Below are 27,936 nucleotides of genomic sequence, written 5' to 3'. Positions count from 1 at the left end.
TTCTAGATGAGGCTGGCAGCATTTAAGTGAACTTCCCTGGGTCACAAGCTAGATTTTGGTAGATAATTTCATGTGTTTCTGTGGTTGAAAAAAATCATCCCTTTGTTATCAACCTATTGGTGATGAATTTCTTTGTATTTTGCTAGCCTTGATCAGTGACTGGATCCATGCTAGAAACCTTGTTGATAGGACCTGCCAGAGAGTGCTGTAATGAGGCTTTAGAGAAGGACTTGAGTAGAAATTGATTCATCTCTTTCTTTCTTTCTTTCTTTCTTTCTTTCTTTCTTTCTTTCTTTCTTTCTTTCTTTCTTTCTTTCTTTCTTTCTTTCTTTCTTTCTCTCTCTCTCTCTCTCTCTCTCCTCCCTTCCTTCCTTTCCTTCCTTTCTTCCTCCCTCCCTTCCTCCCTCCCTTCCCTCCCTTTCTTCCCTCCCTTCCCTCCTTCCTTTCTTAATCTTCCTTTCTCCCTTTCTTTCTTTCCTTCCTTCCTCCCTTTCTTCCTTTCTTTCCTTCTTCCCTTCATTCCCTCTCTTCCCTCTCTCCCTCCCTCCCTGCCTCCCTTCCTTCCTTCCTCCCTCCCTTCTTCCTTCCTTCCTCCTTCCTTCCTTCCTTCCTTCCTTCCTTCCTTCCTTCCTTCCTTCCTTCCTTCCTTCCTTCCTTTCCTTCTTGTATCTGTATATATGCAAATACACAAATGCACAAATCTCTGGGACATTTTACTTGAGACTTTTTATATTGGCTTGGCTGTGGAACCATTACCAACTACCCATGCCTCCGATGAATCCACTAACCATGTGCATCAGTATATCAGCTGATTCTGCAGCATGGCAGAGTAGATAGTAGAGTCATGTTGAATACTTACTGTCTTTCACTCATATTAGCTGTGTGCTCATAAGCAAACCACTTAATATCTCAGTGCCTTAGATGATTCTCTGAGAAGTTGAATCTAAGACATTGCTATATTGTGGTACATTGGTATATAATACCTAAGACATTTCCATATCGGAAATTCCCTTTGTCCAGTGAAATCATGGGTTCAGTGTTCCCCTTCCACTATTCCCACCCTAAAAACAAAAACCCACACAAGAAAATAAAATCACAAGACATCCAGGGCAAGATATATATATTTGCAGGCATGCCAGGATTCCTTAAAATATTTTGCTTGGTCCAATCATTTTTTTCTCAGGTTCAATCTAATTTCATTTAAGTTTTGAATTTGTAGGTGGCTGCTAATTTGGATGACATTATTATCTTGTGTAGAGGTATGCATGTCTGCCTTTTTATAAAGAAAAATATTAACTTCAAACTTGGGGAATGAAAGATTAAAAAAAAGTATGTATTTTAAATGTGTGTAGCAAGAACTGTGTTATTACACCAGAAGTAGATACTATCTATTCTTTATAGTCATTTTTTAAAGTTTAGAAACTGTACTGTGCCTACTTCTGAATGACCTTGAGATTTCATGTGGATTAAAACCTGCTAAGAACAGACATATAAAAATATGACAGAAAAGAGATTTTCTGAAGGAGGCCAGCGTGATAGATGCTTTTTAGATAATAATCAGATTCTAACACTTGGGAAATAAGGTTCTAGTAGTGAAGGCAAAACATATTGGGTCGTGTAGTTTTCATATTATTACAATTAAAAGACCAATTCATCTGGAGACTTTCTCCCCCAGAATCAGACCCAAGCATGGCTTTATCTCATAAGCCTTTGTATAAATAAAAGATAGAATGGCAAAGTAGATAGTATAATCAATCAAGAAATCTGAAACTACAGATGAACCAATTGTTTAGCATGATTTCATTCAAAGCAGCAAAGACTTATTGGTGGAAAGAAGATTAGATTTGGAGTGAATGGATCTGGGTTCAAATCCTAGCTGTGCTGTCTACTACTTGTATAACCTTGAACAAGTCAAGTTGAACCAGTCTGGGCCTCATTTTCCTCATTTGTAAAATAGGAATAATAATATTTTTTTACCTGCCTCACAGGGTTATTGTGGGACCTTTGCTTGTAACTGTAAATCACTATAGAAATATAGGTTATTACAACCAATTCAAGGCATTGACAAGTGGCTTTTTCTTATGTGACAGATATGGCAGAAAATTGAAGATGCAGAATGGAGGCCTCAGACTTACCTGGAGCTAGAGGGCTTGCCTTGCATATTAATATTTAGTGGAATGGATCCCCATGGAGAATCCTTGCCGAGGTGAGCACATGAGTACAACCTATATTTCCACCTATTCTCCACAATAACAATGTCTTACATTTATTTGGCTCTTTATAGTTGCAAAGTGCTTTTCTATGTAGTATTTGCCCTGGAGATGTAGCACTGCAAAGTGGTTAAGGCATTGGACTTGGAGGTAGGAAGATCTGAATTCAAATCTTGCTTCAGACCCTTACCAGCTGTGCAGGTTTGATTGAGTAACTTAAATGTCTCCGTGCCTGTTTCTTCATCTGTAAAATAGTCATTTGGACAATGGCTTGTAATGTCCTTTTCAGCCCTAAATCTATGCACCAACGATTTCTTTTGATTCTCATTACAACCTTTTGATGTAGGTGCCACAAATATTGTTGTCCTCATTTTATAGATGAGGACACTGAGGCTCATGAAGATCAAGTGACTTACCCAAAGTCATGCTGATAGGAAGTTGAAGAACAGAGACTCAAACTCATGTTTTCAGTCTGATTCCAGGTCTAGTGCTTACCATGTTGCTAGTAAGTGTGTGCTATTTTATAGGTAATGATAATGATGATGATGGTCATGATGATAACAATAATAACAATGATAGTTAACATTTATATAGCACCTACTATGTTCCAGGTACTGTGATAAGCAATTTACAAATATCTCATCTGATGCTCACAACAACCCTGTGAGGTTGGTGTTGCTGTTCTCCCCATTTTACAGATGAGTAAAATGAAGCAAATGGAAGTTAAATGACTCGCCCAGGGTCACACAGCTAGTAAGTACTTGAGGCCAGATTTGAATACAGGGCTTCCTGACTTCAGGCCTCTGATACTTTATCTAGTGCGCCACTTGGCTTTTGCATTTTTATTTTCCTTCTCAAAATTAGATGGGGCAGTGTAATGTAGTGAAAACAGGTATCACATATGGAGTCAGAAGAGCTAAGAGATGGTTATGATGTGGTGCTGCAGATATAGCACTGAGCCTGGAGTCAAGAAAAAACTCGTGTTCAAATTCTGCCTCAGATACTTTCTAAATGTGGCCTTGAACAAGTCACAACCTCTGCTTGCCTCAGTTTCTTCATCTATAAAATGAGGATAATAACAGCACCTATCTCCCAGGGTTGTTGTGAAAATTAAATGAGTTAATATTTGTAAAGCATTACACAAATGCCAACTTTTATTAAGATCTAGTCTTCACAGCTTATTATACTATCTTCTTGTTTTTTTTGAAAGTCAGGATATTTGCCCATCTCTAAACCTGTGGTGCCTCTCCAGTTCTCATAAATCTTTCAGATGTATCTGAAAGTGGCTCAGCAATTACACCTTCCAATTATTTCAGTCAGTACCTGGAGACATAGGTCATGTGGGTCAGGTGATTTGGATTCCCTAGGTGTTCTCTTACTGCCCTTCACTTGGGCATCGTTTCCCTATTCTCCACTTTTGCTCTATCCTTCTAGTTCAGTGTTTGTTCTTTTTGGTAAAGGCAGAAACAACATAAGAAACAAGCTATTCTGTTCTCTCCCTCTCTGTTACCAATTGTCATCATCCCTTCTACCCTAATAGTGGTGTTGTCTCTTCTTTTGTTCTCCTATTTCCCTTGATATAGCTTTTTTTTTTTGCTTAGCTTTCAACACCAGCCTCATATCATTCTAAGCCTTAGCACTCTTGATACTATTCATATGGTACCAAACTTTTGTATTCATCCTCTTTCTCTCATTGTGTATGTGTATGTATGGTGTGTAGATATATGTCTTTCTGAAGTCCAAGTTAGTTGCTGAGTTCTCTGGAGGTCCACATTTATTTCTTTAGACAATTCTTCTTTTTATTCCTCATTATAATTATTTTTAATTATGAAGCTTTTTAGACAAACTTGTATCTAGTCTCTCCTTTCCCATTCTTGTACTTAGGTTGAATTTTTGAACCTGTAGTGAAGTTTCACAAAGGTAAATTCATTTGATTAGAACAATGAAATCCATTGTTCTAGCCTATAGAGATCTTTTGGGAACCTGACTCTGTCATGTTCATACATTGTTCTAGCTATCCTTGTCAGCTCTGTGTCTTCTGCAGATTGATGATCATGCCATTTAGGCCTTTATCCCAATCAGTAATAAGTAATAAAGCAGCACTGAGCCAAGGATAGTAGTAGATTATTACCTCCTTCAGAGTAGAGGTCATGTCTTGTTCTGTCTTGTGTCTCCCATAGCATCTATCATAGTTGTGGACCTACTCTTGGGGCTCAGTGAAGACATGCTGATGGGTTGGTTTTTGTGACTAAAAACATATAAGAGCATATATTCTGCTTGTTTTCCTCCCCTCCATTCCTTTTTCTGGTCTACCCAGAACTCAACATTTTGGGGAAGTATTTCAGGTGATGGTGGGTAAGGTCTGGGGAATGACCAGAGCCATTTGTCTCATTCTCTTATCTATTCTTAGGTCTTTAAGGTACTGTGACCTGCGTTTAATAAACTCGTCCTCCTTGGTGAGAACAACTTTAGAGCAAGAGCTTGGCTTGGCAGCCTATTTTGTGAGTTCTGAAGTCCCCGTGGAGAAAGTGACCATAGGTGAGGTCTTGGAAAGTGACCCGGAGAAGCTGAGCAGTACAGATAATGAAGATGAAGAGTTAGTGACTGAAGGTGTGTGGGCATGTTTGCAATGAGTGACTCTGGCAGGCCCTTCAATCTGCAGGTTGACTTCTTCGCAACCTAATTCCTTAATAGAAATGGTAGACTTTGCAAGTTAGTATTGTACACGTTGTAAAATGGAGTCCTGAAGATACTTTTAATGTAGTTCACAAGATTGATGGTATAGACGTCCAGATTCTGGTTTGTTTTGACCTAGTTCTACAACCTGGTTTTGGCCTATACTTCAGGTTTATTTCGTATTGGTCTTTGCTACATATTCTGTGCTGTAGCCCAACTGCATTGCTGATCGTGCCCTAATTTACCCTGTGTTTTTCAACTTCTTTGTCTATGTTCAACTTCCCTCTGCATGGAGATTTTTCTTTTCTTCTTCTGCTATGGACATCCAACCAGTCCCCATCAAGTGTCACCTCCTCCCTCATTACTCCAGCGGTAACTGAGTTGTTTGTACCCCTCAAATGTACTTCTCCTGTAATACTGTGTTTTTATTTTCATAGTGTCCCCCTATTAAATTGTAGGCCCCACTGGGATCAGGGAACTGTGTTATGTCTCATCCAAACTTTGCAGCTGTTGTGTTATTGAGGCAGTACTCACACAAACTATGTTATTTGATAACTTTTTGGGGAATTGAAATGCTAGGGAGAATACTGCCTAGTATAAACTATACTTATTTATTAGGTAAAAATAATGTTAATACTTGTTTTGTTTTGGAGGTGTAGAAGAATGGACTAAATTTTAGAAAGGCTCTAAGATCCTATCTTGTATTTAAAGAACAAAGAGAAAAATGGAAATCATCAAAGCACAAAGTAGATTGTTCATGTTTTAGCAGCGAGTCTAGGAAAGAAAAAGAATTCCCTGTACAGAAAGACAAGTTTCATTTGAAGTTTTTGTCTGTCTGTGTGTTTTTAAATAGGTTCTGTGTCAGAGAAGAGAAGTCCTGTCAAAAGGGAGAGATCATGTTCCCATGATTCGGTATCTTCATCTCTTTCCTCAAAAACTTCAAGTAAGAATTTTCAAATGGGAAAGATCATAGCAATAGATTTTTTATTACAGTATTTTGGAGAGGAACTCAAGAGGCAATGCAGTATGGTGAGAAAAGCAGTGGGTTTGGAGTCAGAGGACACAAGTTCAAATCCTTCCTCCCTCATTTACTAACCCCTAGGCCTCAGTTTCCTCATTAATATATAGAAGAGGTTGGAATATATGACTTTTAAGATTTAGCTCTAAATCTATGATTACAAGTGATCCACATTTTGAATCAAGATTATCATCATTTTCGTGGGGGTGGTACTACTGTTGCTCTAAAAGAAATAATTTAATAATGATACCTAACAGTTATATGGTGCTTACTATGTGGCAGGCACTGTGCTGAGTGCTTTATACTTATTGTCTCATTAGATGCTCACAACCTTGGGAGGTAAGTGCTATTATTATTCCCATTTTTACAGGTGAGGAAAACTGAGGCAAACATAGGTTAAGTGACTTGCCCAGGGTCAGATAGTGTCTGAAGTTGGATTTGAACTTGGGTCTTCCTGACCCCATGCTCAAGGCTTTATCCACTATGCCATCTAGTTGGCTACCATACAAAATATATCTACTTCTCTCTATCCTTATATAGATAGAATTCACCATCTAAATCTCTCACTACCAGGAATATTCAAGTGGGTCCTGAGACCTTGAGTAATTCATGTTTCATATGACTTTGGTAGTTCTTTTCATGGTCCTGTCTTCTTCTGGACTCTATGCTTCTATTCAGGAAGGCTAGGATAGCTTAGTTTGTTTGAGTACCATGCCATATTATTGATTTATATTGAGCCTATAGTCCATTAATTCCCCCCCATGCCCAGATCTTTCCTTAAAATTTATATTATCTGTTGTTTAGCCACATATTCTTCAAGCCATATATAGCAGAGTACTTGATTTTTGTGAACCTAAGTGTAGGACTAGGACTTTATGTTTATTAAATTCATCATTCCATTGCCCCAAAATCATAACCAATAGTTGGTTGGTTATTCCAGCTTTGCACGATCCTTCCTTAGGTTATCAGCTATAGCTATTTTACATTTAATCTAGAGTATGAAACTTTTCTTAAAAAAATAATGTTTCAAGGTAATACCCCCTTCATCTCTGTCTCCTAGAATCCTCTTGAAATTTCCTTCAAAACTCAGCCAAGAACCACTTTTTACATAAAGCCTTTCCTGATCCTCTCCATTGTTAGTACCTCTTCACCAATTATCGGATATGTATTTTGTATATGTCTATAAATATATATATATATATATATTAAATATATTAATATATATAATATAATAATATACATATTAATGTGTGTATAAACACACACACACACTCATGTAAGCTTCTTGAACAGAGAGACTATTTCATTCTTTTGTATACCCAGAGCCTGTATTATGGTTGCTGCTTGTTGATTGATTGATCTATCCATCTTAATTTTCCATTGAGGAAAAAGAAACTCAGCGTATAGTCAGTGGCTGTCATCCCTGAGTTAGTTAGCATAAATACTGGCCTGAAATATAGCTTTTCTTTTCAGGTATGGCCTTTGGCAATGAGTCATCTCCACCAGTAATAGCATTGGGTGAGAGGGCCAGATCTCCACATCCTTCCCTCAACAGTGTGATGGAAGATGGTGCAGCTGCCTGTGAGAAGCAGAGACAGAAAGTAAGTCAAGGTGCTCAGACTACCACCAGCAGGCACTGCCCTGGGCCAGGAGAACAAGACATGTGCCCGAATCCAAAACCAAACCTTAAAAGTGTCCAGGTTTCAGTCACCTCCTCATCTTCACCATATTCTTCCTCTTCCTCTTCTTCCTCTTCTGCACCGACTTCAAATGCTTTCATCTTGCAGAACTCCCAGTGCTCCATGACCAAAGGATTGAAGCAACCCCCTGTAGTTTTCCTGCCCAAGTTGGTGTATGACATGGTTACTTCCACAGACAGCAGTGGCCTTCCTAAGGCATCTTCCCTTCTGCCCTACCATTCAGTCACGTGGGCCAGTTCTTTCCGCCCTCTCTTGAGTAAGATGATGACTTGCACAGAGCAATCTCTCTATTACCGCCAGTGGACTGTCCCCAAACCCAGCCACATGGACTACAATAATCGAAATGAGGGAAGAATGGACAACTTTCACCCCAGGAGACTGCTATTAAGTGGTCCCCCTCAGGTACGTATTTGTAAGCTTAGGGTGTACGTAGTGTTCTTGATCTTGACTTTCTTATTCCTGTCTACCAGTAGGTTCTTAGGCTAGTAGAATAATCCTTTCTTTAGGATTAAAAAAAAACCCAACAACACACACACAACTATTTGTTCTAGTTAGATCATCTGATTTATTAGTCAGCAAGCATTTATTATGCATTTACTTTGGGCCAGGAACTGTGGTTAGTTATGGGACTTAGTAATTATGGGACATTACTAATGAAAGGGAACTGTATGGTCCCTGATCTCTAGGAGCTCATAATCTGCTAGGGGAAGATAACATGGAAAAAATTGTTAATACAAGATTTATACAGTGGAAATGGAAGGTAACCCCAAAGGAATTGTAGAAGGGGAGAGAGACAGAGACAGATGGGGGGGGAGAGAGAGAGAGAGAGAGAGAGAGAGAGAGAGAGAGAGAGAGAGAGAGAGAGAGAGCATGTGTGCGTGTAATTGAAAAAAAAAAGACTTCCTACCAAAGGTGGGATTATAATATTTTCCAGAATGTAGTAGATATAGTGGAATTGGAGTCAGAAGACCACAATCTGTGTTTTCTTGACTTTGTCCCTAAGCAACTGTAGAATTTTGATTTGGTGATTTCACTTATTGCTTCAGTTTCCTGATATCTCTTCTGGTTCTGAAATTCTGTGACCATGGAGTCTATGATTCTACTCTTTCTTCACTATATGTGAGCCATATATGATGGTGCAATTTACTTGACATCTCTAAGATTCAGCTTTTCTATCTGCAAAATAGGGGTTCTATTCTTTGTCCTCTATACCTCACAGGATGGATGTCATGTGAATAAAAAAAATCTAAGGTACTATACAAATGGAAGAGATTATTACCACCAGTAGAGCTGTAGTGACATCTACCTGTATTTTAAAAATAAATTTATCATTTTGGTTTGGGGTTAAACTCTTTAGTTGGTTGTGAGAGAGGGCACTGAAGTCACTGTATCTTGCTTATGAACTCCTGTGCTAGCCTTCTTGGGTGAAACAAACATATTGGCAGATGGAACTCATCCAGAGGAAGAGAAAAATCTTAAATCGAGGTTTACCAACAGTAGTTGTGATTCTATGGTGGTTTATATTTATCAAATCACTTTATCATCAGTTATCTCTACCATCTCCATAACAATCCTGTGAAACAGAAAGTGATTTTCATGTTATAGATGAAGAAACCAAGGAGCAGGGAACTAAATGATTGCCCCAAACCACACATCAGGTTAGTGCTAGGGTCCTAACTTAGAATTTTCCACCTGATGAATGAGTGAAGCATTATTAAGTAATTAGCATGTGAAAAGCACTATGCTAAGTGCCAGGGTTATAAATAGAAAATTAAGACAGTCCCTTCTCTCTATGAGCTCACATATTAATGAGAGAGACACCACAAATGGAGAGTTTCAGCTGTATGTCGGGTGGAAAGGTCCCACGGTCCTTAAGGTGCAGTGATGAAGTGGATATTAATGCCTTTCCTTTAATGTCATTTCCACTGACAAAATCCTTTCAGTTTCTGATGTTGAATTATTTGACTGAATGTAGCAAGAACTTTCTTTTCTTGGTCTTCAATAAATGTTGTGGTAGCACCTGCAGGAGCAGTTACCAGGTTGCATTTCCATAGGGATCGCTTCCAAGGATAATTTTGTGGGCACTGGGCTGACAGCATTATTCTTGGACTCAGGATCCTGGGCTGTCTGCATCTAAGGAAAGATGCTGGTCAAGGTGGTGGTGGTGGTTTGACTTGCCTGGCATGTGCCACCTCTTGTCTCCTTGAGGAGGACTTGCTGCTTTAGCTAGGCTGGCTTATTTATTAGCTATGTGAACTTGGGTAAGTCATTTCCCATTTTCAAGTCTTAATTTCTTCATGTAGAAAATGAATTTTTGCAACTAGGTGCTCTCTGTAAGGGCTCTTCCCCTTCTGTGATCCTCTGATTTAGTACATGCCTCACAGCTGGCAGATGGGGTATCTGATTCTTAGAGAGGTGAGGTGACTTGATGAGTTTCATAGAGTACCTGAGTAGTGACTCAAACCCTACGTAAGTTTTTTGACTACCAAAGCTATGACTCTTTCCATGAAACTCTGCTTTACAAATAGTTGACAACTAATAGTTGACAGAACCAGGGCTAACATACCATTATTCTGTTTTTCATTTTAGAACTCTTGCTGCTTTAGAAAGAATGAATACATAAATGCTAGTATAGGTGTGCACAGGCATGCACCATGTTGCCATATTGATAGGTCATTTAGCTAAAGATTTTCATACTTCTTTTATTACTAAACACTCTGGTTTTCATTAATTGTCCAGCGTCTTCTTGTTAAATGTCTTCTACAAATGTAATTGATCAAAACATTTAATATGGTTTTTTCTTTCCTTTAATTCCCACTGATGGAAATTTTATGGTATCTGCAAGGAACTTAAGTTCACAGCATAGTGGGGAGAATCCTAGACAAATGGCCATAACACCTCACTGCTATTCCCAGTCCTGCCAGTAACTAGTTATATGACCTTGGGTAATTCATTTCCCTTTTTTGAGCCTCTTTCCTCCCACTAGAAAAAAACAGGGGAGTCAGATTAAATTACTTTTAAGGGCTCTTATGTGGAAGTCCTTTTTGTTTAAAAATGCATATTTTCACTGGGACAGTGGCAACAAACTATCAGAACTGTCATTCCATGTCAATAGTACTAGAGAAAGCAAGAAAAATTATGATTTATATAGCAAATCTCTTCATTCATCAAGACTCTTCATCTAATATTTGGTTTAAAGAAATCAAACCTAACTGTTTATAGCTTTGTAATCTTTCTTTTCTCCTAAATCAACAACGCAGCAAACATTTTTAGGACCTACTATGTATAGGACACCTTTCTAGTCACTGGGGATACAAAGACATATTGAAATATTGAATATAGTTCTTGCCCTCAAGAAGCTTATGTTCTACTGGGGAGTCGCATTATGTGCACAGATCAGAAAATAATACCTAAAGTGCTACCTAGCACTTTAAAGGTTTGCAATGTATATATATATGTATGTATACATGTATACTATATACATACACATATATACATACAGACACATATATGTATGTGTGTGTGTGTATACGGTTTTCATTAATTGTCCAGTGTCTTATTGTTAAATGTCTTCTACAAATGTAATTGATCAAAACATTTAATATGGCTCAGGCTGGTTTTTTCATACACACACATACACACACACACACACACACACACACACACACATTTGTATACACACAGGCAGCTAAATGGCACAATGGATAAATTACCAGGCCTGAAATCAGGAAGACTCACCTTCCTGAGTTCAAATCTGGCCTCAGACACTTCCTAGCTAAGTGACTCCAGCAAGGCATTTAACCCTGTTTGCCTCAGTTTCCTCATCTGTAAAATGAGCTGGTGAAGGAAAATGGCAGACCACTCCAGTATCTTTTCCAAGAAAACCCAAAATGGGGTCACAAAGAGTCAGACAAAATTGAAACTAGTGAACAAATGTGTGTGTGTATACACACATATACACACACACACATATATACATATACATACACACACATATATAAGATTTAATCCTTACAACAATGCTGTGACGTAGGTGCTATTATTATTCCCATTTTACCGATGAGAAAACTGAGTCTAAAGAGAGTCTAAAGGACTTGCCCAGAGTTACATTACTTGAAATTGCCCGAGGTGCTCTGCTTTGCTACCTAGCTGCAAAATATATACACAATAGTTCAAAGTTATTTCTAAATATGTGTTATATATAATATATATGTGTATATGTATATATGTATCAAATAAGTTGACAATGAACAGAATTAAACTCAGGTTTTTTTTTTTTCTGAAAGCCCATTCTTAACCTACCCCCCCCACTGTGTTTTTGAAAGAATAATATAGAAATATTCCCATTCTTTTCTAACTTTATTCATTTAAAAACAACTTAATTTGGCCTTTTTTGCTTCTTGACTTATATATAAATGCATGAATTCTAAGAAAAGGGTAAGAAGTTTGTCTCACTTCCCAGGGATTAGTGTTCTCTGCCGTCTCTCATTTTCTGGGAATGAATCTCATTCACTTTTCATTTTCTGTCTACTCTAGGAATACCAGAAAATGCTATACAGAAAGCAGATTGCTCCATTTAGACTCATTTAATAATCAATTTTATTTTGATTAGCCCTGAAGCAAAAAGACACTATTCAGTTGATCTACAGCTACACACATATTGATATCTCCTCACTGTGCCAGCTGTCTCAAAGACTTCTTTAAAGCTGTTTCCTATTTAATATATTGTCTTAAAAGTCCTCTCCTAGGGCTTTTAATGAGCTCTTTGAAATATTTTCAGAAACCTATTTGTGATGGGAAAAGCTCGCTCAAGATGGTCACTTGGATAAGAGAATTTAATGCAAATACAGTCAAGATTTCTCCACAGGCTCCAGTGTGTCCCTTTGAATACAAGTTGCTTGAATTCATAGGCTAGGATTTTACTTCTAGGTGAAACGAGAGAACAACTCAGGCTGTTGATTTAGAGAAACCTTCACCTAGTTATAACCTTAGTTTCTCTTCTTTCCATAATCAGGTGGCCTGACATCTCACCTTTCCTTGTCAGTGCTACTGAAGTGATGCCATCAGGGAGGGTAGCAGTACATTGGACATACTCTTGTGAAAGCATTTTTCAATGTCAGTTCCAGCACAGTGCCTGGCACCTAAAAAATGCTTGATGAATGCTTGTGAGCTTTACTGAACTTTGTGGATTTTGGAGAACGTGTGAACTCACTTGTTTTGTCTATATAGTATCCATTGAATTACTTCCCCACATTGTATATCCTTGCCAAATTAACCTAGTTGCTGTTTCTCCTACAAGACATTCCATTCATCTCTGTGCCTGGAATGAACTCCTTCCTCACTCCTACCTCTTAGAATCAGAAGCTTTCTTCAAAGCTTAGCTTAAGTGTTATCTTCTATGGGAACCCTGTCCTGATTTCCACCAGATGCTACCTATTCTCAAATTACTGTGTGTGTGTGTGTGTGTGTGTGTGTGTGTGTGTGTGTGTGTGTGTGTGTGTGTGTACTTGCGCATTCTCCTGTATTAATTTATATGTCTACATGTTCTTGCAGTGGCATGTAAGTTTCTTGAGAGTAGGGTTTTTTTTTTTTTGGTCTTCTGTCTCCAGTGCCTAGCACTGTAGGTGTTGAATGCTTTTTGATTGAATGACTCCAATTCAGCACATGTTTTAAAAGTACTTACTATCTACCTAGCTCCGTGCTTTTTTCAGGAAAACAAAGATGGAAAAACAACACAGTTCCTGCCTTCAGGGAGCTTAACTATCAAGTTGCAGTATGCAATATGGTCGCATAGGGTACAAATCAGAATGTGATAAGGACAAAGCAACAATCCAGACTTAGTGTCCCTGAAAAACATGAAGCAGAAATAATTATTTTAGTTGTTAGGATCATGAAAGAGAAACCTTCGTTGGGCCTTGAAGTAAGAGGAGTATTTCAGCAGGCAGATATGGAGAGTGAGTAGAGGGGAAAGTTGTCTGGAGGCAGCTACTAGTCTGATTTGGCTAGAATGTCAAGAATGAAAGGGGAGTAGTATTTACTAAGACTAGAAAGATAAATTAAAGTTTCATTATAGAGAGTGTCGAATGCTAGATTAATGAGTTCTGCAGGGGACAAAGGATTTGAGGCGATCTTGCTTCCACCAAATATGGGGAACAAGAAGAATTCTGCAAAGACCTGAACAGAATATGTGATGTTCCAAAAGACAGGGTCATTACTCCCTTAAAAGACAAGATAATAGAACTTAAAGAATACCTCTTAATTTTCTTGGTTATCAGGAAGAATGAAGTTTCTTTAAAAAAATAGAAAAACACAAAGAAGAAAAAATAAAATATTTGCATTTATTCTGTATCATATTTATATTTATTCTGAACATACTTGTATGTATGTGTCACTGTGATTGAAATGTAAAGCTCCGCTTGAATGAGCATCATTTTTTTTCATTGTGTTTATATCCTCAGTACTCAGCACGATAGGCCTGTACCTGGCATATAGTCACTTAATAAATACTTGATTGATTGACCTTAAAAGAGAGGGCAATCCTGACATGTGCTATGAGGTCAGAGGGTAAAGGAATGTGGCAAAGAGGAGAAGGAAAGGAGAACGATAGATCACTCATTCAGTCAATACTTCAACAAGCATTTTATTAAATGCCTGTTATCTGTCAGTCACTATGTTAGGTGCTGGGCATAACAAAGCAAAAATAAAATAGTCTTGGCTCTCAGGGAGCTTGGATTCAACTGAGGGAGGCAACATGTATACATACAAGCATATACAAAATAAAGACAAGCTAATTTTGGGGTCGAAAGAGATACTAACAGCCAGGTAGATCAGGAAAAGGTTTTATGTAGGTGGCAGTGTTTGAGCCAAGCTTTGCAGGACTAGGCATCCGAAGAGATGGGGTGAGGAGAGAGCACATTCCAGGTATACGGAATAGCACATATTGTCACAGAGTCATGCTATCTGGCCAAGAAAGCCAGTTTGATGGACCCATGCATGGTATTTAAAGGGAAAAAGGTATACTAAGCCCAGAGCTAAGTAACAGCTATAAGCCTCTTCCTGAAGTGTGATACACATGTGCCACCAGGCAAGAGATAATTATAATAGATGATTTTTGTATTGCATTTTGTGTTTTACAAAGAGATATATATATACATATATATATATACGTATATATATGTATATATATGTATGTATATATATGTATATACACACACACACACACACACACACACACACACACATATATATACATATACATATGTATGATTAAAAACATTTTAAGCAATTACTCTGTTTTAAACCCCGTACTAAATGGTGGGGATACAGATACAAACAAACAAGACAGTCCTTGATCTTGAGGAACTCACTTTCTAAAAGGTGCCAGACAGGAATGATTTGGACAGGAAAGTCCGAGGAAATGATGATTGGAGCCATAGGAGAGATGATTTATATGTCCTTTTCAGGAATAGTAATGTTGATTTGATTGCAATTCTTACAGCTAGATTTGGAAAGTTTAGGGGGGTGGGAGGTAAGGTACAAGGGGTAGAAGGGAGAGCAAGTCTCAGAAGTGGTATGTGGGCCCGAGAACCAGGCAAGGTGAGTTCTCACCAATCAGGGCTCAAGGTCACAGGTGTAGAAAGTCTGAGGTCTGGTTGGAGATGGAGGATGGAGAGCAGGTGTCATGTCATGGGAATGTTTAGAAAGATGTCTGTTATTGATGATGAAACTAGGTTCAGAAAGGTAAAGATTCCATGATCATATAGCTAGTGAATATGTGCTCTTTGAAACCTGGACTTCATGACTCCAAATTCAGTACTCTAACCATTATTCAAGGCTCCTTATCTGGCTAGTTAGTATCAGAAGAAGAAGAGACAAGTAATTTCCTGCTAAAGAGCACATGAGTAGCCCCTTATTTTACTGGCACTAACAGAAGAGATTATGATGTCTTCTTGGGTTATGTAGCTGGCATGGGATGGAAAAGGTCTTGAGAATTTTCCAGCCTAATGATGACTACCTATCTCATAGAGTTATAGATTTTGAAGTGGAAGGCAACTTAGAAGTCATCTAGTGCAACTTATGCATTTTTCAGATGAAGAAATTAAAGCTGAGAACTTATCCAGAGTCACACAGCCATTAAATGGAAGACGGTTTTCAGACCCAGGACCTTGGATTCCAAATTCAATCCCCCTCCCACCCCCCGAATCTATCATTGTTTGTCTTGATTCACATGGGTGCAGATGGTACTGCCAGAAAGTACAGCATTGCTAATGATTGTGAAGCCTTGGACAAGAAACGCATGAATAAGATAATACACTTTAATTACGGTTATTTGAACGTCATGACAGTGTTAAGTTGGGGTCTCTTATGAATTGCACAATGGGTCAAATTTCATTGAACTCAAATAGATTATTATTTACTGATTAGCATGAACAAGTTTAGTAAAGGCAGAGTACCTGATTGAGAATAAAGAAATGACTACCTTCAAACATAAAAAAAGGAAACAGGGCCAAGCTGAATTAATTAGATAATTGTTCTCTGTTGTTGACTTTCTCCCCCAATTCTTCCTCCCAAACTGTAAGTTATTTGTCATAGTGTCAAGAAAAACTCATCAATACCTAATCTTTTTTCCTTTGTTTTCCTTCTTGTTTATAGGTCCTTTGGTGTGAATTATTTTATTATATATTTATATAGGTCTGAGAGATAAGGAAGGGAAAGTAGCAAAGAAGGACCCTGAAAAGTACCCAGGGGAAAGAGTAATCAACCCATAAGTATGGCACCAAGTAACTGGTTCCTGGTTTTTGGCATGTTGTATGAAAGGAAGAAATAGAAAAGGACATGAAGATGTCTCTCTGCTAACAAATGTCCTTCTCTCTGCAATTCCTGTCAATCTGAGATTCTCTGGGGCTAACAAGAAGCTCTTTGAAAATGACTATTCTATTCTAGAGAGGTTAAAGCTTACCAACTATTCACATCTTATTATGAGCCAATTCTTTAAAATGAGATAATACCAGCCTTGGTTGATTGATGAGCAAGCAAGAAAGGGGTAGGCCATTTTAGGATGTGACAACTCAAAAGTGGGGTAAATCTTTGTTATTGTATTTGGTAGTGGTGGTTATGAGGCTTGTGGATAGTATACAATTCCTGGTGATAGGGAAAGGGGCTGAAGAGAACACTAAAGAGAACCTTTGCCCACTTTGCAACTTTTCTGAGAGTCATCTCTGATGGCCCATGTATCATGCGAATTGTTCCATGAAAGGCGGATTTGACTTGTTTTTGAGACTTAGTTTCTTTATCTTGCTCACGCCGGAAGTGGCCGTGTATGGGCTCAATTCCATTGCTGATAGACACAGAAACTTTGACCTGCTCCATTTCTAACTTGGGCAGGTTTGCCCTTGTGTAAGCAGCTTGTGGCTGCTTGCTATGTTGATGTTGGACTTAGTGAAAATACCTGATTGATTTTAGCCCCTCTGCAGCAAGTAGTTGTTACAATAGAGGATGAAACTATTCACTTTACTGTGTCCTTACACAGGGGTTAATGACTTTCTAAAATTAGACCGTGAGGTAGTTGGTGGATTTCTATGTTGTTTGTCCATCAGAATACCATGAAACGATTGGGATTTTCCCCTTACAAGCATCATCTATATCTTACTGTCAAATTGTAGGTGTATCCCAAGATTCTGTCTTGATTCTTCTGTCTTTAAATCTCTCTAAGTAATACCCTTTCATTTGCCATTAATTCAATTATCGTCTCTATGAGAATGACTCCCACTTCTGTATACCTAGCACTAGTCTCTTTCCCAAGATGCAGTTCCACATTATCAATCATTTATTAGACATCAAACTGCCTTTTTTTTTTAAAAATAGGCATCTTACATTTAGCATTGCTTAAAATAGAACTCATTATTCTCCATCACACTTCCCTTCCACATTTCCCTATTTTTGTCAAGAGCACTACTATCCTTCCATTCAACCTTGATTGTCATCTCTGACCTTTTACTCTCCTTCATCTTCCCCTGTCTCTCCCACATCCACAAGGTGCCAAGTAAAATAGACTGTATGTACTCTGTACCTCTCCCATTCATTCTCTTCTCTTAGATTATGGTTACCACCAGAGTTCAGCCCATATCACCTCTCTTCAAAACTATTGAAATTACCTCTTAATTGATCCCTCTCCCTCCAGTCTACCCCCTCTTCAGTCCATTCTCCCCACACCTGGCAGACTGATGCTCCTAAGGCACAGCTCTAATCATGACATTCTTCTGCTCAGTACACTCCACTGACTTCCTATTATCTCTAAGACAAATACAAATGCCTTCATCTGACATTCAAAGTTCTTTGCAACCTGCCTTAAACCTATCTTTCCCAGTCTTATTCCACATTATGCTTCTTAATGCAACTTTGTAGTCTAGCCAAAATGGTTTTCTTGCTGTCCCTCATGTATGACATTGTGTCCCCTATCTCTGTATCTTTCAACAGATTGTCCCCCATGCCTAGAATTCCTTCCTTCCTCACCTCCACCTGCTAGAATCCTTAGCTTCCTGCAAAGCACAATGAAATGCCAGCTCCTACATTAAAACCTTTCCTACCCCAATTACTTCATATTTATGTTATATGTATTTTATGCATAGAATGCTTATTTAAAAACTACTTACTTATACTTAAATATAAAGTATATTATGCATACTTATATATGCATATCCTCCTCCTGTAAAGTGTAAGCTCATTGAGAATAGGAGCTTTTATTTCTTTCTTTGTATCTTTAGCATGAAGCATAGTGCCTGGCACATAGTAGGCATTGAGTAATTGTGTATTGGTTGAGTGATACCTGTATCTCCTCTTTCTCATCACCTTTCTTCTTGCCAGTTTCTCTCTCCTCAGTTTTCTTTTTATTATACTTATATGTGTATGTAATAATAGTAGCCAGTATTTTTATATTGATTTAAGGTTTGCAAAGCTCTTTACAAGCATTATCTCATTTTATCCTCACAACAACCCAATAAGGTTGGTGCTACTTTAAGGCCCATGTTATAGATTAGGAAATTGAGGCAGACTGAGGTTAAATGACATGTCCACAGTCACAGGGCTAGTAAGTGTCTAAGGCCAGATTGTACTCAGGTCTTCCTGATTCCAGGTACAGAATTCTACTCACTGAGTCCCCTAGTAAAATATGAATTCCTTGTGGGCAGAGTTTTATTTCATTTTTGTCTTCATGTTCCTAAAGCCTAGGATAGTACCTTATACATAGTAGGTGCTTAATACTGTTGAATTGAAGGTATTAATTGGATCTTTCTCAGCATTTTTAGGTTGAGGACAAATGTCCTTAAGGTGTTTTTAGGTCTGTTATGAGTGGTCTCCCCAACTATCCCTTCAGGAAAGATACAAACTCCACAAGGGCAAGAACTGCATTTATCAACCAATCAACAACCATTGTAATGGTTTCAGTCCATCCAGGCTTTCATGGGATTAGAGATGAAACTATGAATATAGACAACCTTTTTTTCCCATTTTAATAAACTCTTATTATATCTCAGACTGGTATCTGAGAGATAATGTTATTTTTATCTTGTTAAATCAGTTTAAAAAAACTTAAAAAACCACCCTTGTTGCTGTATTAACATTGCAGTTTGCTATGCCTGCCTAATTTAGAATGAGTGTGGTGTGGTTGGAAAGTGTATTAAAAGACCTGGAATCAGGAAATACAGTTCTGGGTGTAACACTGTGTGTGACCCTGGGAGATCATTTAGCCTTATTCTTGAGGCTCAGTTTATTCATTTAAAATTGACAGTAAGAACGCTTAGCTCCCTGACTCATATATTTATGAGAGAAGAGCACTTTACAAACCTTTAAGGTTCCTTTTTTTTTTTTTTTTTTAGGATAGGCAGTGGGGTTAAGTGACTTGCCCAGGGTCACACAGCTAGTAAGTGTTATGTGTCTGAGGCTGGATTTGAACTCAGGTCCTCCTGAATCCAAGGCTGGTGCTCTGTCCACTGCACCACCTAGCTGCCCCAAACCTTTAAGGTTCTTTAAAGATACTACCTAAAATGGTAGCAGTTTAACATGTAGGGAAAAAAAACATTTGTAAATGATTTATGGTACAGCAAAAGAGTTTTTCTTGTCTCGGCATTTTTTGTTGTTGTTGTTAATCTGAACACGTTAGGACTGAGTGTTTAAAAAAAAACCTTAGGGTTTGTTGCTGCCTCACTTTGCCTCTTCTCTTGTACATTCACAGATAGGAAAGACAGGCGCCTATCTTCAGTTCCTCAGCATCTTGTCTAGGATGCTCATCCGTCTGACAGAAGTTGATGTCTATGATGAAGAAGAGATCAACATCAGTAAGTCATCATCTGGCCACAACTGTAATCAGGAACTTCATTTATCAAATCATCAGTTGTAGTTTCATTATGTCCTTTATATCCTGAGGGATTGTAAATTCCTTAAGTTCACGGAATGTGCTCTATTCATCTCTGTATCCCTAGGGATTAGTGTTGAGCAAAAGATCTTATGCATGGTAGATGATCAGCAACTATTTTTCAATAAATTGCTTGACAGGCAAATATTAGATAACACTGTTGGTAGATCTATTCCTATGATACTTTCTTTACCTCTCATAAAATTTATCACACTCTGCCATGCATCATAGTTCTTTTATTTCTTATATACTTTATCAGACTATAAACTCCACAAGGGCAAGACGATATTATATCAATCAATCAACAACCATTTATTAAACTCATGCTATGGGCCAGGCACAGGGATTCGAGGGTAAAAGAAAACACTCACTGACCCAAAGGAGCTTACATGTTAATGAGGAAGACAAGATGCACATCTGCAAATATGTACAAAACATATACAAAAGAGTAATCTTTAGTAATAACTTTTGGAGGATCAGGGGTAGGAGTTGAGTAGAGGAAGGCACACTAGCAACTTCTAGGGGATCTAGGGAATCAGGAGAGTCATTGAGCAGGAGATACTACCCAACCTGAGTCTTGAAGGAAACTAGGTATTCCAAGAAGTAGGGAGTACATATATGTTTCGGGCAGGAACAATACCAATGCTGTTAAAGGACAGAGAGAAAGGAAATATAGTGATCTAGTGAGGGAAGACAAGGCCACAGAGGAGTCAAAGTGTATGAAAGAGAGGAAGATGTAATATGACTGGAAAGGTAGGATGAGGTCAGTTTGTGAAAGGGCTTTAAATGCCAAATTATGAAGGGCCATGGCTGTGCTAAGTTAAAATTCAGTCTTCTTTCTCTTTATTCTGTAAGGTTATCATTGTACCCTAGCTCTTCTCTTCTAGGTTAAGTTCTGGGTGAGAAATGGGCAATTCAGATTGTGTCATATGGCACAGCTGGGCAAGTCCCATGCTGATAGGTGAAGCCTCCTTAGTATGGGGACATCTACATCATGGTCCCAGCCTTTGAGTGTCCTCAAGGCTCTGTCCTGGGACCTTTCCTCTTCCCTTTTTCCACCTGCTCACTTGGTGACCTTAGTAACTCCCGTGGGTTTAACCCAGTTTATGTGTGCATGTACATATCTACATACTTATGTATGTGCAGATATAGGAATATGTGTCTGTATGTATATGTGTTCATATTTGTATATGCGTATAGGTCCATTGTGTATATATGCATCTATCTATCTATCTATAGATATGTATATGTGTATACATATGTGTACATATACTATATGTATTGGTGAAGGAAATGACAAACCACTCCAGTGTCTTTGCCAAGAAAAACCCCCAAATGGGGTCACAAAGACTTGGACATGATTAAAGAAAAGATAACTGAACAACAATGTATTATATGCACAATGTACCATATACACAGGTACATCATATATTATATGTATATGCAGTATATGTAGCATGTATTGCATACATGCACACATATATGCACAAATGCTCACATGTAGCTATACATAAGCACCTGTAGATATATGTGAACATATGTATGCATGAGTGTATAGGTGTGTGTATACATATACATACACATATGCATATACCTACACACATACATGAATGGACAATGAAATGATGTTGCCCTTAACCAAAGAAGTGGGAAGTGCGATAATGAATTTTGTTTTACAAATATTGAGTTTGAAATGTCTATGGGACATCCAGTGTGTGTATATATTTATGTTTATGTATATGTACATGTACATGTATATGTATATGTATATGTATATGTATATGTATATGTATATGTATATGTATATGTATATGTATATGTATATGTATATGTATATGTATATGTATATGTATATGTGTATCTGTATGTATACATGTATGCATATATATATGTGTGTGTATATACATATACATATACATATACATATACATATACATATACATATACATATACATATGTATATGTATATGTATATGTATATGCATATGTATATGTATATGTATATGTATATGTGTATCTGTATGTATACATGTATGCATATATATATATGTGTGTGTCTCTCCAGCCCCAGTCTCTGCTGAGTTACAACTGCCTATTGAACATTTCAAACAAAATAGCATATGTGCAAATCTTAATGAGCTATATAAATGCTAGCCATTATATGAATATTAGCTATTAAACTGGATGTCCCATAGACATTTCAAACTCAGTATGTCTAAAACACAATTCATTGTCTCTGCTCCCCCACTCCTCACCTGAACTTATTTATTTTTATTAATTGCAATATCCTTTCATTTTCCTCAGTTCCTCCATATCATACTTAACTCTACACTCTTCCCCAGCCCACCTATTCATTCAGCTGCCGAATTGTGTCATTTTTACCTCCATAGTGTCCTTCTGACTCCTTTTCTTTGCTCACATGGGTACCACCCTAATTAGGCCTTCATCTCCTCATGCTGACTACTGTAGTAGCATCTTAATTTTGCTTCATGTTACAATTTGTCCCTTCTACAATCCATTCTTTGTACAAATGCCAAAGTGATCTTCCTAAACTGCAGGTCTAACCCTGAGACTACTCATTTCTCTACTCAATAAATTCTAGTGGCTGCCTATTGCCTCTAAGATGAATAGAAATTTCTCTGTTAGGCAAATACAGTCCTTCACTACCTTGTCCTAACCTGCTTTTCTTGCATTATACATTACTCTTCTTCCTGCTCCTCCATTAATGCTCCCTTCCTATTCTGTGGTCCACCCAAACTGGCTTTCTTGCTGTTCCTCATGCACAATGTGTCTTATTCCATCTTTGTGCCTTTGTACTGTCTGTCCTCTGTACTTGAAATATACTTCCTACTTGACTCTGCCTCTTACCGGCTTTTGTTTCTTTCAAGATTCAGCACAAGCCCTACTTTCTTAACGAAGCCTTTCCTGACCACTTCCCTCTCCCAACCCCAAACTAATTTTTTCTCTCCTAAATCTACCTGGTGTGTCATAAGGTTATAGCTCATAGGATCAGAGACTTGGAGTTTGGCAAGGACTTTAGAAGTCATGGAGTCTGGAAACTGAGGCAGACAGAGGTCAAGTGACTTGTTCTGGGTCATACCTTTAGTAAATGTCTGAGGCAGGATTCAAACCCAAGTCTTTCTGACTCTAAGTCCAATACTGTGTCCCTACACCATTTATTTCACATATATATCTGTACACACACACACACACACACACACACACACACACACACACACACACACAAAGTATATATACTATATATATTTATTTATTTTCATGTCTCCTCTTCCGGGTAAAATGTAGGCTCTTTGAATGCAGGACTGTTTCATTTTTGTTTCATATCAACAGTATCTAGTACATTATCTGATAAATAGTAGGGACTTCAAAAAGTTGGTTGGTTGGTTGATTAATTAGGCATAAGGTGTTTCCAAGCAGTATGTGAACAAGTTGAGTCCAGAAGCCATCATACCAAGGTTTTGGGTCATGGAACTAAAAGATCAGAGAGTTATTGAAGTTTGGAAACAGAAGCAAGGTCAGAATCAGGATCAGTTAAGTTAAAAATCAAGGTCTGTAGACATGTGGCAGGGATTGAATATCAAGATAGACAATAGGAGCTTGGATTCACCAAAAGGTTTCGTTTGCTAGTCCCGATGTTCTGTGGGGATGTGAATGTTTCTGTATAGTTGACCCTACCTTCTAGTTTTCTTGGAATTTACTTCAGCTACAGAAAATAGCCAATGTGGTCATGGACTACATTAAGAGGAGAAAACCTTCTAGGAATAGAGAAGTGAGAGCCCTATTGCTGCAAGCAGACTCCCAGAAATCATTTGGAATATTTTACTTAGTTCTGGGCACTCTGGATTTAAAAAGATACTGACAAGCCAGTAAGTATCTATCGAAGCACAACTAGTGAAGGGCTTTGAATCTACGACACCTGAGGACTGATTGAAAGAACTGGACATATTTAACCTGGAAAAGAAAAGACCTAGAGGGGTGGGCATGATTGACGTTTTCCAACATTTGAAGGGATATCACATGGAGGAAGGGATAGTCTTGTTCTGTTTGGCCTCAGAGAACCAGGAAGTATAATAGATGGATGTTGAATAGCTAAATTTATTAGCTTGACGTCAGGAAAACCTTCTTAATAATTAGATCTGTCCAAAAGTTGGGGAGATCTCCAGTCAGAGGCTGGCTGACTACTTATCAAGTATTTCACAGTGGGGATTGATTCTTTTTGTGTATTGGTTGAACTAGATGGCTGCTGAAGTCCCTTCTAACTCTCAAATTCTGTCATTTTTGGGAGCCCCCAACCAGACAACCTTCATTTTTCTCAGTGGAAATGATTGCATCTGAGTGTTGGTAGATACATATTCCTTTTCTCACCTTATTAGAATAGTCTTCAAAATTGGCTATAGTCCAGTAGCCTGAGAGGAACAGCAGAGGAATACGTAGCACTTTATGTGATTCTTAAAAATCTTAGTGCATTTGCAATAAAAAAAGTTGTGATACTCTGACTTTTCTGTCATGTGTTGATTTCTGTCCATTTTAGACTTAAGAGAAGAATCAGGGGGGCATTATCCTCAGCACAGTGATGCCTGGCCTGACTTAGAGATCTTTAAGAAGATGCCTTTTGACTACATTATTCATGATCCCAAGTATGATGATGCCAGTATGATTTGTTCACACCACCAGAATGTAAAGAGTGACCGTAAGACTTTGAAAATTCATTTCTTCTAATGTGTTGCTTCCCAAATAGTGTAGTTGAATTTTTATTCTCTTGTCTTTAATTGTGGAGTGGAATTTCATTAGCCAGCAATGCCTGATGCATTGAGAAATTATCCCCATTGTATCCCTTCAGGTTTTCTAGTATCTGCTGGGTAGTTCTGTGTCCTCCTGTGACTATAAATAGTAAGGAGAAGGAATGAACCACTGTGGTTGTTATTTTGAAAGTTCATAGCATCAGAGTTTTATAGTTAGAGGAGACCTTATAGATTATCTAGTCCTACCCCCACATTTCATAGAAGGGGAAACTGAGGCTCTGAGAGGAGAAGTGACCTGCCCAAAAAGTGGCAGAGCTGGGATTTGAACCCAGATACTCTGATTCCAAACCCAGTGTTATTTTCACTGCATCATGAGCTGAACAGAAGCTCAGAAATTTTTGAATAATGGTAGTGAAATGCTTGGTTATCCAACATGATGAGGGACTAGTGTATTTGGGTTAATCCAGTATTTTGGTTAATAGAAACTCCTGTTAACTATGAAGAATTTGGAAAATTTCTTTCATTTCATTTACTTAAGAACTAGGCAAATGAAATACAATTTTTTAAAGATTGCAGTGCCACAGGGTCATTATCATTTGTTGTTGTTCAGTTGTGTCCAGACCTTTGTGACTCTGTTTTGGGTTTTCTTGGCAAAGATACCGGAGTGGTTTGCCATTTCTTTCTCCAGCTCATTTTATAGATGAGGAAATTGAGGCAAACAAGGTCAAGTGACTTTCCCAGGGTCATATAGCTAGTAAGTGTCTGAGACCAGATTTGAACTCCAGTCTTCCTGACTCCAGGGCTGTTCTCTATCCACTGCACTAGTCATTATTAAAGGCCTCATTATTGTGTTGCATGGGTGTAGAAGTTGCCATATAATGGAGCTTTCATGTTTTTGTAATAACAATAGCATTCATAGTAATGTGAATCAGTGTACTCTGATGATGCAGTGTGAATAGTATTGGCTTTAGGATCAGAGGACTTGTCCTTTCTCAGCTGCTCATTTCCAGTGTGGCCTTAGGCAAATCTCCCAACCTTCTGGGGCCTCAGAATACCCTTTGAAAAAAAAAAAGGGGGACTGAACTAGATAACCACTAGGATTTCTTCTAGCTCTGCATCTCTGATCCACATTTCCCACCAACAATTTTCTCTTTATCACTGCCAAGAATAATTTTTCTTTAAAGTTGTAGGATCTTTACTCCCTGAAGGGGTGAAGCCACCAAGTGTCAGTGATTAGGGCTGTTCATCCAGGCCTAAAGGGAAAAAAAATCCTCTTGTGTATGAAAGTCCTGAGTTAAAAGAGTGTCCATTAAAAAAATGTAACTCACATGTTTCACATTGCTATGAGATCCACACAGCAACTCTGTGAGACAAGGCAGCATGAGTGTTGCTGTTACATTGTATAGATGAAAAAAAACTGAGTCTTACAGTAGTGAAGTGATTTGTACTTGTGCGAGGTCAAGCCAGAATTTAATATTTTGGTGAATCCTGTGATGGGCAGGATTTGTCAAAAAGTTCATAGCAGCAAGCCAGGACTACCTACCTACCAGGTAAGGATGAAGAAGGTCTCAGAAAATACTAACAAAGTGCTTTTAAAATGACCATCTTGCATAATACCTCTTCTGAAAGCAGTGTTCTTCCTGTTAATCTTGTCCTTTTCTTACCACACTATTTCAATATCATTGTGCACCTAATTAAAAACCACCAAATCTTAAATTGAGGTGTAATATTAGTTTTCATCCAGGGCAAACATAAAAACAGAAGAAAAAATATAAACAAACAACACCTAAGTTATCCCAAATTGAAGACTAAATTGGGGATTTCTTTTTATTTTTTTATTTAATTAATTAATTAATTTTGGGATTTTTTTGTATTGGACCAATAGCACATGGTACAGCATCTTCATAGTGAGCCATTCAGAAGACTGAACAGATCCTGAAGTGTGTGATTAGGGAACATTGTAAAATCATAGGGGGAACAATAGATTTGATTTTGTCATATAAATAGCTTCCATTTATTGATTAATAAGGTTGTATGCCCATGTCACTGAAAACCATCTTTTGACTAAATGAACTTTGAATTGACTGACTTAGAAAACAACAAAAAACCCCTCTTCAACCAGTTTTGACCCAGTAGCCCTCAGGGAGACAAGCACTTGGGGAAAGAATGTGTGTATTCTATGACCTCCTTCAGCCTAACAAACACTAAGGGGTTTTGTACAGACAAATCAGTAACCAGGAAGCACGAGGATTTGTACATGCGGCGCCAGACAACCCGAATGAGATTGTCCAAATATGCAGCCTATAACACCTACCACCACTGTGAGCAGTGCCATCAGTACCTGGGCTTTCATCCCCGCTACCAGGTAAGTCTTCTTTGAGTCCTAACTCCGGAAAGCTAGCAGTTTGTTATCATCTCCTGCCATATCCATGCTATATTTACATGTGAAACTACTCTTTTTTGCCTCTGATATTTTCACTCCAAAAGAATAGAGAGATCATAGGTTTTTGAGCTCAAAAAAGACCTTAGAATTTATCTAGTCTGACCCCTCATTTTATATTGGAGGTGCCTACAGCAAGTGATTTGCCCAAGGTCACAAAGAATAATAGATGACAGAGCCTAGGATTTGAATTCAGATCCTCTGACTCCAAATGCCACTATGCCTTTGCCACTGTATCATAGCTAATATTTTATTAAAATTATGCATGTGTCTGATTCCTGGACTACTTGTCATCTTTGTGAACCTTCAGTAAATTTTTTGGTTCTGATTTTTGCTGTCGTTCAGGCATTTCAGTTGTGTCTGACGCTTTGTGACGCCATTTGGGATTTTCTTGGCAAAGATAGTGGACTAGTTTGCCATTTCCTTCTCTAGCTCATTTTATAGATGAGAAAACTGAGGCAAACAGGGTTAAGTGACTTGCCCAGGTCACACAACTAGTAAGTATCTGAGGCTGATTTGAATGCAGATCTTCCTGACTCCAGGCCTGGCATTCTATCCACTGCACCACCTAGCTGCTCTTTTGATTCTGATAGCACATCTAATAAGGAATAGTAACTAACTCAAAATTATCCCTCCCCAAAGTTTAATGGAATTTAATTCTTCTAGCTTCTAGACTTCCTAATTTTTAATCAATCCTTCCTTCAGGTAGGTCCCTGTTGC

At 38.1% G+C, this 27,936-nt stretch overlaps 1 protein-coding gene across 1 annotated transcript in view; it reads left to right on the top strand.

The window, feature by feature from the left end:
* The window catches only part of GREB1 (growth regulating estrogen receptor binding 1), a 139,430-nt gene that overhangs the window by 77,802 nt on the left and 33,692 nt on the right, over positions 1-27,936 (top strand). The window contains exons 18-24 of the mRNA XM_020985304.2: positions 2,091-2,206; positions 4,621-4,820; positions 5,740-5,829; positions 7,378-8,006; positions 19,834-19,936; positions 24,566-24,724; positions 26,999-27,141. Of these exons, the coding sequence (XP_020840963.1) occupies positions 2,091-2,206; positions 4,621-4,820; positions 5,740-5,829; positions 7,378-8,006; positions 19,834-19,936; positions 24,566-24,724; positions 26,999-27,141 (1,440 nt within the window). The remainder of the gene's footprint in view (positions 1-2,090; positions 2,207-4,620; positions 4,821-5,739; positions 5,830-7,377; positions 8,007-19,833; positions 19,937-24,565; positions 24,725-26,998; positions 27,142-27,936) is intronic.

Source organism: Phascolarctos cinereus, unplaced genomic scaffold (genome assembly GCF_003287225.1).
Source record: "Phascolarctos cinereus isolate Bilbo 61053 unplaced genomic scaffold, phaCin_HiC Scaffold_2;HRSCAF=192, whole genome shotgun sequence".
NCBI lineage: Eukaryota > Metazoa > Chordata > Mammalia > Diprotodontia > Phascolarctidae > Phascolarctos > Phascolarctos cinereus.
Note: the sequence above shows the minus strand (reverse complement) of the source record. Positions and strands in the feature narration are given on the sequence as shown.